Below are 13,043 nucleotides of genomic sequence, written 5' to 3' on the forward strand. Positions count from 1 at the left end.
CACCTCTCAGGTCTCTTGTTTCCCAGGGGCCAATCGGTCCATACTGTCACCCAGGCAGGTCCCTGGGGCCTACTACCTTTCGCTTCCCCTGGGCCCATCATTTGTGCAAATCACGAGAGGCAAAGGCGGTGGAAGGAGAGCTGGCTATTTCCTCCCTGCCTAGACAGATAGGAACACGGGGTCCTAACACACAGAGTCCTGGCAGGAACAACTCTTTGTATGTTGGGAGGTGGGGGAGGTGTAGGAGAGGGGAAGAAGGCTGGCCTAGAAAATGGACTGTTCTTTCGTCATCCCTGCCTTCTGTGTGGCAGAGGAATTGTAACCTGGGCCTCCTCCCAAGGAGCTCCACTTCCGGAGACCCCTGCTTCTGAGGGAGCCCCTTCCCTGGGACGGATGTTCTCCCTAAACTCAGTCATCCTGTGCTAACTCCTCACTCAGGCCAAATTCACAAAGTGCCTACTGTGTGAAATGTCCTCGGCCCTGTCCTCAGGGAGTTTTCAGTTTGTGACGTGTGGGATAAACCCCATGCTGAGATAAAGACTGAGAGAGGAAAAGAAAGATTCAGACCACAGTGACTTGAGAGAACACTCCCAGAGCCTCACCCCGTCAAGCTCCCTTCCCAGCGCCTCGACTTCCAGATTCGGACATTTACTTGGGACGCCGATCAGAGGACTGATTGATCCACAAACATTATTCAGGCACTAAGTATCAGGCACTGTCACCAGAAGGCTCCCAGAGCTGCCTCAAAATCTAAACTGCCCCATTTTCATCCACTCTCAGTGGGCTCCTTGTATTCCTAGCTCTGCCTAAGCCTTTCTTCCATTCCGGTGATGAGGCCAGGTGGGAGGGGTTTCCGATAGGCACATGCCCAGGTATAGAGTCTAGGTTTCTCACATGGTGGGCTGGCCTGTTTCTCCCTTTCGAAGGCCTATCTTCTTCCTCCCTCTCCTGTTTCACCTTTTTGCCCTTTCCCTCAGACCCTGTCCCCTTCCCTGATCCAGAACAGGCCGATGTTATTGGTGCTTCATCACTTCGGGACCTTGTGTTCAGCCATGACCCAGTTACACACATGCCTCTGTTTCCCCTCTTCCTGACATTTCTAGTAGCCCCTTTTGTCTCCCCAAGGCTCTGTGTAAATGGCTCGTAACCAGAACTTACTGGTTCTCTGAGAGTCCCAGGCCGGGGTCTGCAGGATGAAGACTTCTCCTGTTTTCCTCTTTTCTCTCACTCCCGTCCAAGAACCACTGGATTAATTTTATTCTGTTAATTGTCCAGGAGCCTAGAAGTCAGGACCTGGGTTCTAAGCCAGATGTGATCCCGGGTTGGTCCTTTTCTCTTGAAATGACCCCACCTATGAAAGTACAATAGTGGGGGGGGGAAGAATTCGGGCTCTGAGAATTTTCTTGACTTGGGAAGAGGCTTGGAGAAGGGAGATAAAAGAGATTGAAAGAGGGGATTGTCCCCGGCTCAATCCTGGCCCAAGCTGTCCCCATACACATTTAGGACACCTGTGGATGGCTCTGACTTCAGCCCCAGAGCCTCTGACAAGGAATAGCAATGGAATCTTCTTTCGCTTTTCTTCAAGCTAGCCCTAGTGGGGGGCTCTGTAAGCAGTGTCTACTGTGATTTTGTTTGGATCCTGTGTTATGTTATTTATTTGAAATGTGAGAGATAAAAATGTTCCAATGAGCTGGCTGCATTCAGCACCTGACCCTTTACCGGGGAAGTGGAGTGGGCCAAGAACCCCCCCCCCATTTCTCTTTCCTGCATGGAGGCAGAGCTTTCTCCTGGCTCTTACTCAGGTCCCACTGAGGGGAGTCACCACCCCCGGGGACTCTGCCAGGCATCTAGTGATCTTGGAGAAAGTCCTTCACTTCCCTGGGAAGCCTTAGTTTTACTGTCATCTCTAAAATAAGAGGGTTAGACTAGATAATCTCCAAAGACTCTTCCCCCTAAGTCTATTATCTCAGGAGCTCCCCGGGGTCACTTCCGTGGCTGATTTGATCTTAGCTAGAATAGCCTCATTTGGGCTCTTTGTGTGGCTGCCTCGCTCTCTCCCTGTGGTCATCCCAAGGGAATGATCGCCTCCATTTTTTATTACCTCCAGGAGGGGACAGGACCTCCCCGGCCCGGGCTCACCCCTCAGGACTGTTGTCCCTGCTTTGCATAGCCAGAGTGAGGAAGCCGCAGGCAGCCGAGGGGCCAATTCTCCGGTAGCTGCTGCAAGAGGGCAAGCATGCTGGAGAGCTGGTCAGCCGGGCCTTTTGCCCGAGGGCCCCGTGGGGGTGCTTCGCCCGGGCCCTTTCCCGGGATGCGGAGCCGCTGCCCTTCTCCTTCGAGGGAGTGATGTTGCATGTTGTTTTCGGTGCTTGTTACTACAGCTTTAAATAAACAGTTTGCCATTGAAGGGGCTGGGGCCGAGGACCTCCTGGGCCTTCGTGTGTGTGTGTGTGTCCCCTGTTAAACATCGGCCGCTCTCCTGCCAGGGTCGCCCGGTAGTTCTTTCCGCGGCACTGCTGCCCTGGCCGCTCTCCAGGAGGCCTTCCCAGGAGGACCAGAGTCTCGCCGCGCAGGCAGCCTGGCCGGAGAGCCCGGGCCCAGCTGCCTGAGAGCGGCTGGCTCGGCTCAGGACCGGACCCACAGGCCCGGGGAAAGCAGCGGTTTGGGTTTCCGATGACTGTGACTTCATTCCGCCCTTCCCCCCACTCCTGTGCTTCACCCTCACCGACTCCTAGAGACGAATCCTTCCTCGAGGTGGGAAGGGGAGAAGAGACTTTTCGGGCAGAGCCGAAGACCTCGGTCCGTGCGCACCGGCGGCCTCCGTCTGGCGGAAGAGCCGGAGGGCAGCGTGTGGTGGGGAAGGGTCGGGGAGGAAACCCATCTCCGTTTCCTACGGGGAGCGGGGTCAGCATTCTACCCCTTTAATGAGATGGGGGTACAGCGGGGAGCGACTTTTCATCCGCCGAGAAGAAAGAGCGCGTGATTAAGGTCCTTCGCAGGCCTGAGCAAAGGGGATGACAGCTCCGATGAGCAATCTCCCCACGCTAGGCTCCAGGAGCAGCCCTTCCAGGGGAGAAAATATTCATTAGAAAAGGGAGCCAAAATGATGGATGGAGTCGGGGCCCAGCTGGGGTTTGGGAAGAGGCTGGGATGAGGGGTATTGATCGCAGCCCCTCGGAGGAGGCGCGGGGGTGGGGGGGAAGGGAGGAAGGGGAAGCGATCTCAGCAGTGATGCCGCAAACACCAGCTGCCTCAGGGCCACGCCAGGCTCCGGGGCTGGCTGGGGCTCGGAGGTAGCCTTCTGTCATCTTGACAGGTGATCCGGGCCAGCTCCCCCAATCCCGGCGTCCCCTCCCATCCCCTCTGCCCGGCTCCGGGGAAGGGGTGTGGCTTCCAGCAGCCCCACGGAGGCTGCCACCAGCGGATGTGATCCTCCCGCCCCCAGCCCTACCCCGCCCCCTTCGGCGTCCTTCAGCCCATCCTCCCCGCAGCCTCCCCCTGCCCTCTCGGCTGACCCCACCCACCCATCCCGCCGCCCGCCGGGAGGGAGCCTCCGACACGGACGTGGAACTCGGGGGAGGGTCGGCCGGCCGACTGCTGGGCCAAGTAGCCATCACGAGTGGGGTTACGTGGAGGGGGGGGGGGGAAGCACCGAGGAGGGCGCGCGTGTGTTCCGGGAGACTGTGAGCCGGGCCACATCACTCGGAGGCCGGACGACTCGGGGCCGGGGGGGAACTCCGCCGCGAGCCACCGCGCACGTCCCGGGGACCCTGCCTATGAGCAGCCTAAGCATCCTCCCCACCCCTGCCAGGACTACATTTCCCAGCAGGCTGTGCGGGTGGGCGGAGGCGAGAGACGGAGAGCCGTCGGCCTGCGCCACGCCTGCGCGGGGTGCAGGGCGGCCTGTGGGGGGCGTGCCCGCGGTGGGGCGGAGGGGAAGCCGGGGGGGCGCGCGGAGGCGCCGGGGCGGGCGCGCGTCCGTGGCGGTGATGGCGGTGCGTGAACGCGCGGCGGCAGCAATGGCCGCTCTGGAGCGGCGGGTGCCGAGTCTCGATGACTTCGCGGGACAGAGCTGGAGCTCGTGGGTGGAGCGGGCCGACCTGCCCGCGGCCGACGGTGAGTGAAGCCCCCCCCAGTGCCCCGGGGCCCTGGCCGATGCCTCCCCTCCCCCCCTCCCGGCCCCCGCTGGCTGAGGGGAGCCGCCGACGGGAGCCGCCGTCCGGCTCCCCGGCCCCCCAAACAAAGGATCCGCCGGGTCCTAGTGCCCGCCCGCTCCGCCGCCGCCGCGCCCCCGGGTCCTAGCGCCGCCCGGCCGGCCCGCAGCCCACCCAGCTCCGCCGGCCCGACCTCCGCCGCCCGTCCCCGCCCGCTGTACTGCAGCCTCCGCCCGCCCTCCTCGTCTGCCGCCCGGCCCCCGCTTCCGCCCCTCCCGCGCCCGCCCCCCGCTTCTCTCCGCTTCAGTCCTCTTCCACGTGTTTCCCACGCACCCCGCTTCCCCTGCTCCCCGTGGCCCCCCGTGCTCGCTCCTCCTCCTCGGCGCCCGCAGCCCCCCGCCGGCCGCCCCCTCGCCAACCCCCGGCGCCGCCATCCCTCCCCCCCAGACCCCTGACCCTCGCCGCTCGGGAAGCCAGCGGGCCGGCGTTGACTTCCCGTGATCTTTGTCTCGGAGCCCCCAAGAGGCACCTGGGCTCCCCGGCCTCTGGGGGTGACAGCGGGCGCCGCACCCCAGAAGAAGTTTGCGAGCGCGAGGCGGAGGACGAGACCGCATGGAGCAGTCTCTGCTGACACTTGTTCTCTTGAGACGGCTCCCCCGCTCCATCCCCTTCCATTATCCCTCCTGCTTGCACTTGACGGACTTTGTAAAGCAAGAACGCACACCCCCTCTCAAACCCCGCACCCCCACTTCTGGCGATTATATAAGACTGTCAACAACCCACTTAGCCCGGGGTGGGGGGCGGCGCAGGAAAAGCCGGTGCCTCGAGGGGCGGGAAAGCCCCCGTGGGATCCCGGCCCACCCCAGCCTGCCCTGGGCCGGCGAGGTGCGGACGGGACCTTTGTCACGGTCTGGGCGCATTTGGAACCGGAAATAGAATCAGGCAGTTGACTCAGAATTGATTTTTTCCCCCAAGGGACAAGGAGGGGGCGCAGAGGAGGGGGGGAGTCAGAGTAGGTGGTTGGGGTGGGGGGAGGCTGGACAGGGCTGCCTGGCGCAGCCCAGAGAGGTGGTCATCCCGTGCCCGGAGCTGCCCGCAGGGAGGGAGGGGCTTGCCCAGCACGGAGGCAGGGCAGCGGGGGCTCTCCCTCAGGGGTCTGCTCCGGCCCTGGCCGCTTGTCCAGCTCCGGGTCTGGAGTGGACGCCCCCAGCCCAGAAGGCTGCAGGCTTTGGAGGGCACAGGGCCCCAGGACCGCAGGGGCTTTTTCTGTGTGGGATCAAGGCCGCTGGGCAGGACCTGGAGGCCGGGAGGTGTCCTGGATAACTTGGAGAATGGCTACTTAGGGCCCAGGGACAGAATGTGACAAACGGAGCAGAGATTCTGAGGCTGGGCGAAAGTCTCCAGGCTGGAAGTCATGGTGGGGGAGGGAGAGGAGGCACCTTCCTCTTCGGATGGGAAAACACTCCTTCGGGAGGTGGGATTTGACCAGTAAGTCAGCAGTAGAACATGGAGTAGAACCTCGGAGTGCAAGGAGCTGGTTCTGTCAAGGTGGACGCCCCCAATAATTCTGAGCCTCAGTAAATATTTGTGGTCCTCCCCCGAGGGTGCGGGCTCCACTAGCATGGAGGAGAGCACTGGACGGCGGTCTCCAGCCACCCAAGCATACCGAGGGGCTCCCGCAGAAGGGAAGTGGTGCTCACAGGCTGTGTGTCTCTCTCAGGGGCTGAGCTGGAGGACAGCAACAAGAATGGGAAGAAGAAGTTGGACGCCATGACCCTCATAAAAGAAGGTGGGCCTCTGGGCAGACCGGCCAGTGCGGCCCCGGGGTCTGGGGCAGATTTGCTCGCCTTTCTAGGCCTCAGTGTGCGGATCTGTAAAGTGGTGGAGGCTGGCCTGGACGGTGTTAGGCCCCTTCACCCTCACTCCTCATCAGAGGAGGCCGCTTCGGAAGCATCGGGTCACGGGGTGATTCCTCATCCAGAGGGAAGAAGTGTGGCCGCCGGGCCCATCTCACAGAGCTCGGGAAGCGAGGGGCCTTCTGGGGGGTCAGGCCCGGGGCCTTGGGGGAGACAGAGCGGGAGCCCAGAGTGATGGGCGCACCTGTCGTTGCAGACATGTCCATCTTTGGGCACTGCCCTGCCCACGATGAGTTCTACCTGGTCGTGTGCAACCACTGCAGCCAAGTGGTGAAGCCTCAAGCTTTCCAGAAGCACTGCGGTGAGGGGCTGGTGGGCTGGGAGCACGGGAAGGGAGGGCCGGAGGGGGAGGGAGCGCAGGAAGCCACCTGCCCAGAGAGAAAACGGGGGGAGGAGGCTGCGGCCTGGGATTGAGATATGGCCACACAGCGTGGAGGAAGAGGGTCCCCAAAAGGCCATTCTGAAGTCAGGGTGAGGGCCCAGGACTGCACGCGAGACAGGGACCTGTGAGCAGGAGGTGGAAGGAAGGGGGCGGCCGCTGCCATTCACTCCCGGTTGCTTTGCCCTCTTTTGTGACAGAAAGAAGACACGGGCCCCTCAGCAAACTGTATGCACGGGCTCAGGCCTCTGCCACCTCTCAGAAATGCCACGCGGTAAATGGGCAGGGCCCAGCCTGTGGGGGCCAAGGCCCCGCCAAAGCCTCCTCAAAGGAGAAGGTGCAAGGGGGCCGCGGTCGGGCTAATCACCCGCCTGAGAAGGCACAGAAGGACAACCTCTGGTAAGGAGAGGCTGAGGGCACCTCGCGGGCTCAGGTCAGGGGAGGAGGTGTGCCAGCAGGCTGGCTGAGGGCACTGCCCTGAGGCTGAAGAAAGAACAACCTGTCCCCACCCACTCCCTTCTCAGTCTCCAGAAGGCAGAGACCCCCCTTGAGGATAGTGCCTCTGTCTAGGGGAGGCCTTTTCCTCTCTCTTCAGCCTGTCTCCACTCTTTCCTTCCAGCCTCTTCGTGCCTGTGGTGAATTTGGAGAAGATTTCCAGTCTCCCTAAACCTGATGGTCAAGGAATCAGAGTGAATCCCAAGCCTCTGACTCCCCATTCCACTTTCCTTGGCCCACCCAGTGGTCTTACTAAGGATGCCCCTGGGAAACCCCCCCCAGCTCCCTCTTCCAAAGAGCTTCCCAGCAAAGGGAACAACGACTCAGTTCTCATCGAGGGGCCTAGCCCCCAGGCCGAGAGTGGTAGCCCCCCAGAGAAGGAGCCCAGTGTTGCCAGGCTTCAGCCCAAGGCCCACAAGAAGATGGCGCGTGAGTTGTTCTTTTGGAGGCAGGAATGACTAGGGTAGGGTGATTCGCCTCTGCTCTCTGGAGGGGTCGTCCTTAGCGGTGGCAGGTTGGGGAGTCTGGAGGGGAGGCCTTAGTGAGAGAGAAGGCGTCCGACCTGTTTAGGAGCCACATGCTGCCTGCCTTGCACCCCTCCCTGCCTCCTGCACTCACTGGTCATCTCCAAAGGGAAGGGGTCTTTTTGGCTAGCACAGGTCAGAGCCCTTTGGGGTTACCTTGCTGGCGGCTGAGAGGCTCATGCTTTGAGCACAACGATGGCATGTAGAGAGTTTTCTTTCACAACGTGATTTCCATCTCTCTCTCCCCTCTCCCCTTTCATTCTGAGGGTACCAGGCTACTGATTTCCCCTCATTAACTAGTGCTCCAGGCACAAGATACCACTTTTATTTCCTGATAGGTGTTGGTCCTACTTCCTCCCGTTTGCTTTGGGTTTGGATGCCCACAAAGGGATCACAGCCTCTCCATTTTCCTGAGTGGAGTCACTGGGTGTCTCCTATCCCCCCAAGCTTGACACTCAGGGAGAGCCAAAGGCAGCTTCAGCCTAAGTCCCATGTTGTTCCTAGGACAGTTGGTGGGGAGACTGAGACCCCCTCACCTGGGGCCGCATGAAGCTATCCCGGGCCTGTAGGAGCTGTGCACCAAGTTGAGGCTGCCTGCTCTCTCTCTGCAGGGAAGGAGTGTGATCTGAACAGGCAGTGTGGGGTAGTGAACCCAGAGACCAAAAAGATCTGTACCCGCCTGCTGACCTGCAAGGTATCCCCTGGTGGTGGGGGGTCGGGAAAGAAAAGTTGGGGGGAGTCCCAGACCGAGAAGAGCCGGGGACAGGGCTGTCCCTCCAGATTGGGAGAAGACAGAGGGTCAGCAGAGGGACCAGCAGGTGGGGTGATGGTGCTTACCTGAGGCCCCCCGGGAGAAATCAAGCAGAGTTGTATGGCCCACGCCCCACATGTGTCTTGGGAGCCTGGGGGGCCCGGTCTGACGCCTCACCCGGAGCACTTGCGTAGAGCTCCCTCAAACCTCGTTCCAGATTCACTCAGTGCATCAGCGCCGGGAGGTCCAGGGCCGGGCCAAGGACTTTGATGTGCTGGTGGCCGAGCTGAAGGCCAATTCCCGAAAAGGGGAGTCCCCCAAAGAGAAGAGCCCTGGGCGCAAGGACCTGGGCACCGAGCGCCTCTCTCAGGAGCTGCCCTCCTCAGCTCAGGCAGCGGCCGCTCTGCCTGGCAGCACCTTTACAGCCAGGGCCAAGCAGACCTACCCTTACTGTGCACTGCCTCGGTAAGGGCCCCGCCCTACTGCGAGATTCCCGAGAGACCTAGAAGATGTGGGGGGTGGCAGGAGCCCCTGGGGACACTCAGGATCTGCTGTCTTCCAGGGGTCAGCCCGTCTACTTTTCAGAGACTGTCAACTTAGGTGCACTCTCACTGGGGAGGGGGGGAGGGGCAGAGATGGGAGAAGCAGTGAAGGGGTGCTGGTGAGGCGGCCCCTGACCTGGCCCTGGTGTCCAGGCTGATGGTGGCTATCCTGGCTCTTTGTCATAAAGGGTCCTTTCCAAAGGAAATTTCTAGAGCTTAAGACTTGGGCTGGGAGCTATAGGGGATCAGGCAGAAGGGTGATAGGACCTGTATTTTGGGAAAGAAGCATGGAGCCCATTGCCATCTTGGATAAGGCCCCTTTGGAGTTCTGACGGACGATCAGACCAATCCTGCTTTTAGAAGGGACAGGCCCTATAAGGTGGGCACTCAGTACTGTCCCTCCTCCCCTCAGCGGGCTTCTTTTGGAGCAGCGGAGTGGGACACACTCCTGTCTCAGGACAGAGGCACCTGGCTGTTCAGGAGGCCCGGCTTTATGGACAGTGCTTGGAGCTGGGGGAGAACAGGGTTTCCTGGCAGGACGAGCACTGGGATTTCTGGAAGTGCCTTTGGAGCAGGGCTTTGGAAGAGGCAGGAGAGTGGTCGGGGGGCCGGTGTGGATGACGGGCCAGTCAGTGTGGACAGCGGGGCAGAGAGGCTGCTCCTGTCCCCTCCTCTACTGGCTCGGGGAGCTTGTCAGTGCCAGGCGGGCTTTTAGAGACTTCTCCCTGTTCTCTCTGGCCCTTCTAGGTCTCGGGTCTCCTCGGAGAGTGAGCTAGATGACGAAGGCCCCTGTGGCGGCGATCGAGACCCAGGCCTATTTCCCTTCCCTCTGCCTCGGGGTGGGGCCCAGGCTTCTAGCGAGGAGAGCGAGGAAGAAGTAGCACCCGATGATTTCCACCATGTCCCGGACTGTCATTATGCAACTCGGCCCCCTCGGCCGCAGGCGGTGAGTGTGGGCAGCGAGTGGTGAGTGAGGGCAGCGGGTGGTGGGCCTTCAGTCCTGGGCACTGGCTGTGGAGTTGAGCCAGCCCTCCCAGAGCCATGGGGTTTACCCCCGTGATCTGGGTCTTCCTCTTTTCTTTTACTGTCCAATCCACGTTCTCTCCTTTCAGTCAGTGAGCACATGCGTCCCCGCGCGTGTGTGTTCCCTGGGCTCGGCCAGCTGCAAGGGCACAGGCCCACTGACCGGCCCTTTCCTTTTATGACGTCTAGTTCTGCACCTTCGGGAGTCGGCTGGTGAGCCCTGGCTGTTACGTGTTCAGTAGGCGACTGGACCGCTTCTGCTCAGCGCTCAGCTCCATGCTGGAGCGGCATCTCAGCTCCCACATGTGGAAGTAAGCCCCCATTGGGCCCCTGGGAGAAGCTAGGCTGGAGGTTCTCTAGGCCTCCCCACTCCATCTCTAGAGAAGACTCCATGGTCTCACCTGATCGCTGCTATTGTTCTTCCCAAGGAGCACCTGGGGTCTTTTGGGCTTGAGTTAGGGCAGGGCAGAGAAGGGGAGAGAGGCATGGGAGCAGGCTGAAAGAGCAGGGAGGGGGCTCTGCCCTCCCCTCTATACTCCTTCCGCCTCTCGCCAGCAGGTGGCAGCAGAGCTTAGCATTTGTGTGCTGTTAAGGTGGGGGTGGGGACCTGGGGCTCTGGGACTCAGGCCGCCCTCTTTTTCTCCACAGGAAGATCCCGCCGGCCGCCGAGCCCCCGTCCCACCTCCTCGTCTCCCCTCCACCTGTTCCCCTGAGCCCTTCTTCGGCCGGCACCTGCCCTCGCCTTTCCGGCCCCGGTCACAGGCCCCCCTTCCCACCCTCTGCACCCATCACAAAGGACAACCCGGCCCCTGGCTACCCTGCAGGCTCTCCCAGCGTGGGGGCCGCCTGCAGCCAGGCAGAGTGTATGGGTGGGAGTCAGGCCATCACCTCGCCGCTGCCCGCCAACACCCCATCACCCTCCTTCAGTAAGCTGCCTCCTTCCAAGGCCAGCAAGCTGTCCAAGGGCAAGGATGGGACTGACGTGGAGGTCCCATCCCGCAAGCGGAAGTTGTCCCCCGGCCCCGCAGCCTTCAAACGGACCTGTATCCTGGATTCTCCTGGGAAAGGCAAACCTGCGGGCTGCCGAGCCCTCCCTGCCAAGACTAAGCCGGCCCTGGGCATAGGGCTCAATGGGGCAGTGGGACCCCGGGTGAAACGGGCAGGGCCCCTGGACTGTCGGGGCTCCCCACATGCACCCCCAGCACCCGTCAAGGCCTCCCAGCTGGAGAACCGGGGGGGAGCTGGCCATCCAGCCAAAGCTCTACAGCCTAACTGCCTCTCTGAGGAAGAGGCCAAGAAGAGGAAAAACCTGGCCACCTACTGCCGGCCAGTGAAGGCAAAGCACTGCCCCGCGGGGCCCCCGGCGGCCGACGCGGCCTGCTCTGTGCGCAGGAAGAAGCCCAGCCCGGCCTTGGGCTTTGAGGAGAAGTGCACCACCCTGAAGGTACCCAGTGTGCTGGAAGGAGGGGTTTGGGGCGGGGGACGACCAGATCGGGCCCTTCCTTGCCCTTTCTTGTTGGACAAATAACTAACACAAGGGACACTCGTATGGGCAAGAAGGACAGATGGACATGGAAGGGGAGAGGGGCAGGAAAAGGAAGGATTAGAAAGGAGAAGCAACATGGATTCCCAGGGACTCTCTGGGGGGGAAGAGGGGGGAGGTTGGGTTGTTCCAAGATGTAATCTTGGTTTGGTGAGCCTGCTCTAGCTCTAGAACCTGGTACAATAGATGGTGCTTTCCACCTCCTGTCATGAAGGGGGATGCATCTCTGGGATCGGGGCTGGCCCTTCCTGCAGTGACTGAGAATTGCCTCAGTTTCCATGGGAAAAGATGCCTGGGTTCTAGGAACTTGAGTCATCCTGGGAAAGGATGGAAGCAGCTTGAGCCATCTGGCCAGCATGGGTAGCCCAGAGAGGGTTCAGGAAGGGCTATCTGCTGGTAGATTTCCATCTGCGGAGGACGGCCTCGCTTAGCCCAGAGTTGTCAGGCTGCCCAGGAACTTGGAGATGACGTGTCCACGGCACTGTGTCTGCGTCTGCATCATGTACCAGACCGGGTATATGGCAGCCCCAGTGCAGCTTCTAATACCAGAATCGGGATTGTTTTTGGGAGGAGGGGTGTGTGTCTGGGGGATTCTGCTCCCTACACGCTGGTCTTCCCGCTCCCAGCCTCCCATCTTCCCAGTGTGTGCCCACTAGTTCAGGCTTTGCAGAAAATTCTTTGGAAACTTGAAAATGCTTATTATTCACCCTGAGGACTTCTGGCTAAGAAGGGAAAGTGTAGATTCCACAACTCTCCAACCAGGCCTGTCTTCTTGGGGATAGCAGGGAGAGACAAGACCCAGGAGCCCTTGCCAAGGGCTGGTGACCTCGGATGGCCACCGTCAGACCTCCTTAGGCAGAGTTGCCGCATTTAGGTTCCTGCATCCGGCTCCTTGCCCAGCCAGGGCTAGGAAGGACAGGCTCTCCCAGGTCAGTGCTGCTCCCCCCCACGGGTCTTTCTTGCCTCTTGTCTTCCTGCAGTCAAAAGCGCATTAATGAGAAAGTGCCTGCCCACCGCAACGGAGCTGCCAGCGCCTCCTCCCTCTCCAGGATCCAGGCCCCAGGCTGCTGCTGCTGCCGCTTTTTATAACTTTATATTATTTTTTTTAAGAAAAAAAAACTATAAAAATACCTCAAGACTGTCTCCCTGTTCTGTTACTGCCAAACATTCTCACGACAAAACAGAAAAGGGATAAATGGAAAGATCGCCTTCCTCCCCGTGTCAGCAGCCAGAAATGGGGTTCGCCCCACTTACGAGGATCTCGGGGGTTCTCCTTGGAGGGGTGTGCTAGGGACAGGGCTGATCCCCCGGCTGGGCTGCCCCTCCCCCAGCCCTCTTGGGTGAGGCTTTCCCTTGGGCTCTTCCTTCCGAGCTACTGCTAGACTGAGGGGGGGAGGGCTCTCCCTTGCCCCGCAGGCCCCTCTCGGAGTGCCTTTGTCCAGGCTCTAGGGAAGGCCCGTAGCCTCGGGGGTGGCTAGTGCCCCGATCGCGGGAGGCGTGAAGTGTGTGTAGGGGCGTCTGGAGGGATGTGGCATCACGGGGGCGGCCCCTCGGACCCTGTACCGAGGGCTCGGGCTGCACCGAGTTGCGCTGCGTTTGGGGCCTCGGAGCCAGGGTTTGCTAGGGGAGAGGTGCCGGGGCCCTAGGCGGGCTTCCCTTGCTCCGGGTCTCCTTCCCAGGGCAGGGCGGCGCACTTCTGGGACCGCGGGTCTCTCC

At 61.0% G+C, this 13,043-nt stretch overlaps 1 protein-coding gene across 1 annotated transcript; it reads left to right on the top strand.

Moving 5' to 3' along the window:
• Positions 1-3,954: 3,954 nt before the first annotated feature.
• On the top strand, positions 3,955-12,468 carry ATXN7L2 (ataxin 7 like 2). The gene is made up of 11 exons (XM_074262901.1): positions 3,955-4,116; positions 5,875-5,943; positions 6,267-6,371; positions 6,650-6,848; positions 7,069-7,373; positions 8,080-8,162; positions 8,437-8,684; positions 9,509-9,707; positions 9,974-10,095; positions 10,433-11,228; positions 12,308-12,468. The coding sequence occupies exons 1-11, from the start codon at positions 3,990-3,992 to the stop codon at positions 12,320-12,322; spliced, it is 2,268 nt and encodes a 755-aa protein (XP_074119002.1). The 5' UTR covers positions 3,955-3,989; the 3' UTR covers positions 12,323-12,468.
• Positions 12,469-13,043: the final 575 nt, after the last annotated feature.

Source organism: Sminthopsis crassicaudata, chromosome 4 (genome assembly GCF_048593235.1).
Source record: "Sminthopsis crassicaudata isolate SCR6 chromosome 4, ASM4859323v1, whole genome shotgun sequence".
Taxonomy (NCBI): domain Eukaryota; kingdom Metazoa; phylum Chordata; class Mammalia; order Dasyuromorphia; family Dasyuridae; genus Sminthopsis; species Sminthopsis crassicaudata.

Excerpts from the sequence above, each read along its gene's own strand:
- ATXN7L2 (XM_074262901.1), top strand. The coding sequence starts at position 3,990 with ATGGCGGTGCGTGAACGCGCGGCGGCAGCAATGGCCGCTCTGGAGCGG. Across the intron at positions 8,685-9,508 it reads CCTTACTGTGCACTGCCTCG|GTCTCGGGTCTCCTCGGAGA; the intron begins GTAAGGGCCCCG and ends TGGCCCTTCTAG. Across the intron at positions 10,096-10,432 it reads CTCAGCTCCCACATGTGGAA|GAAGATCCCGCCGGCCGCCG; the intron begins GTAAGCCCCCAT and ends TTTTCTCCACAG.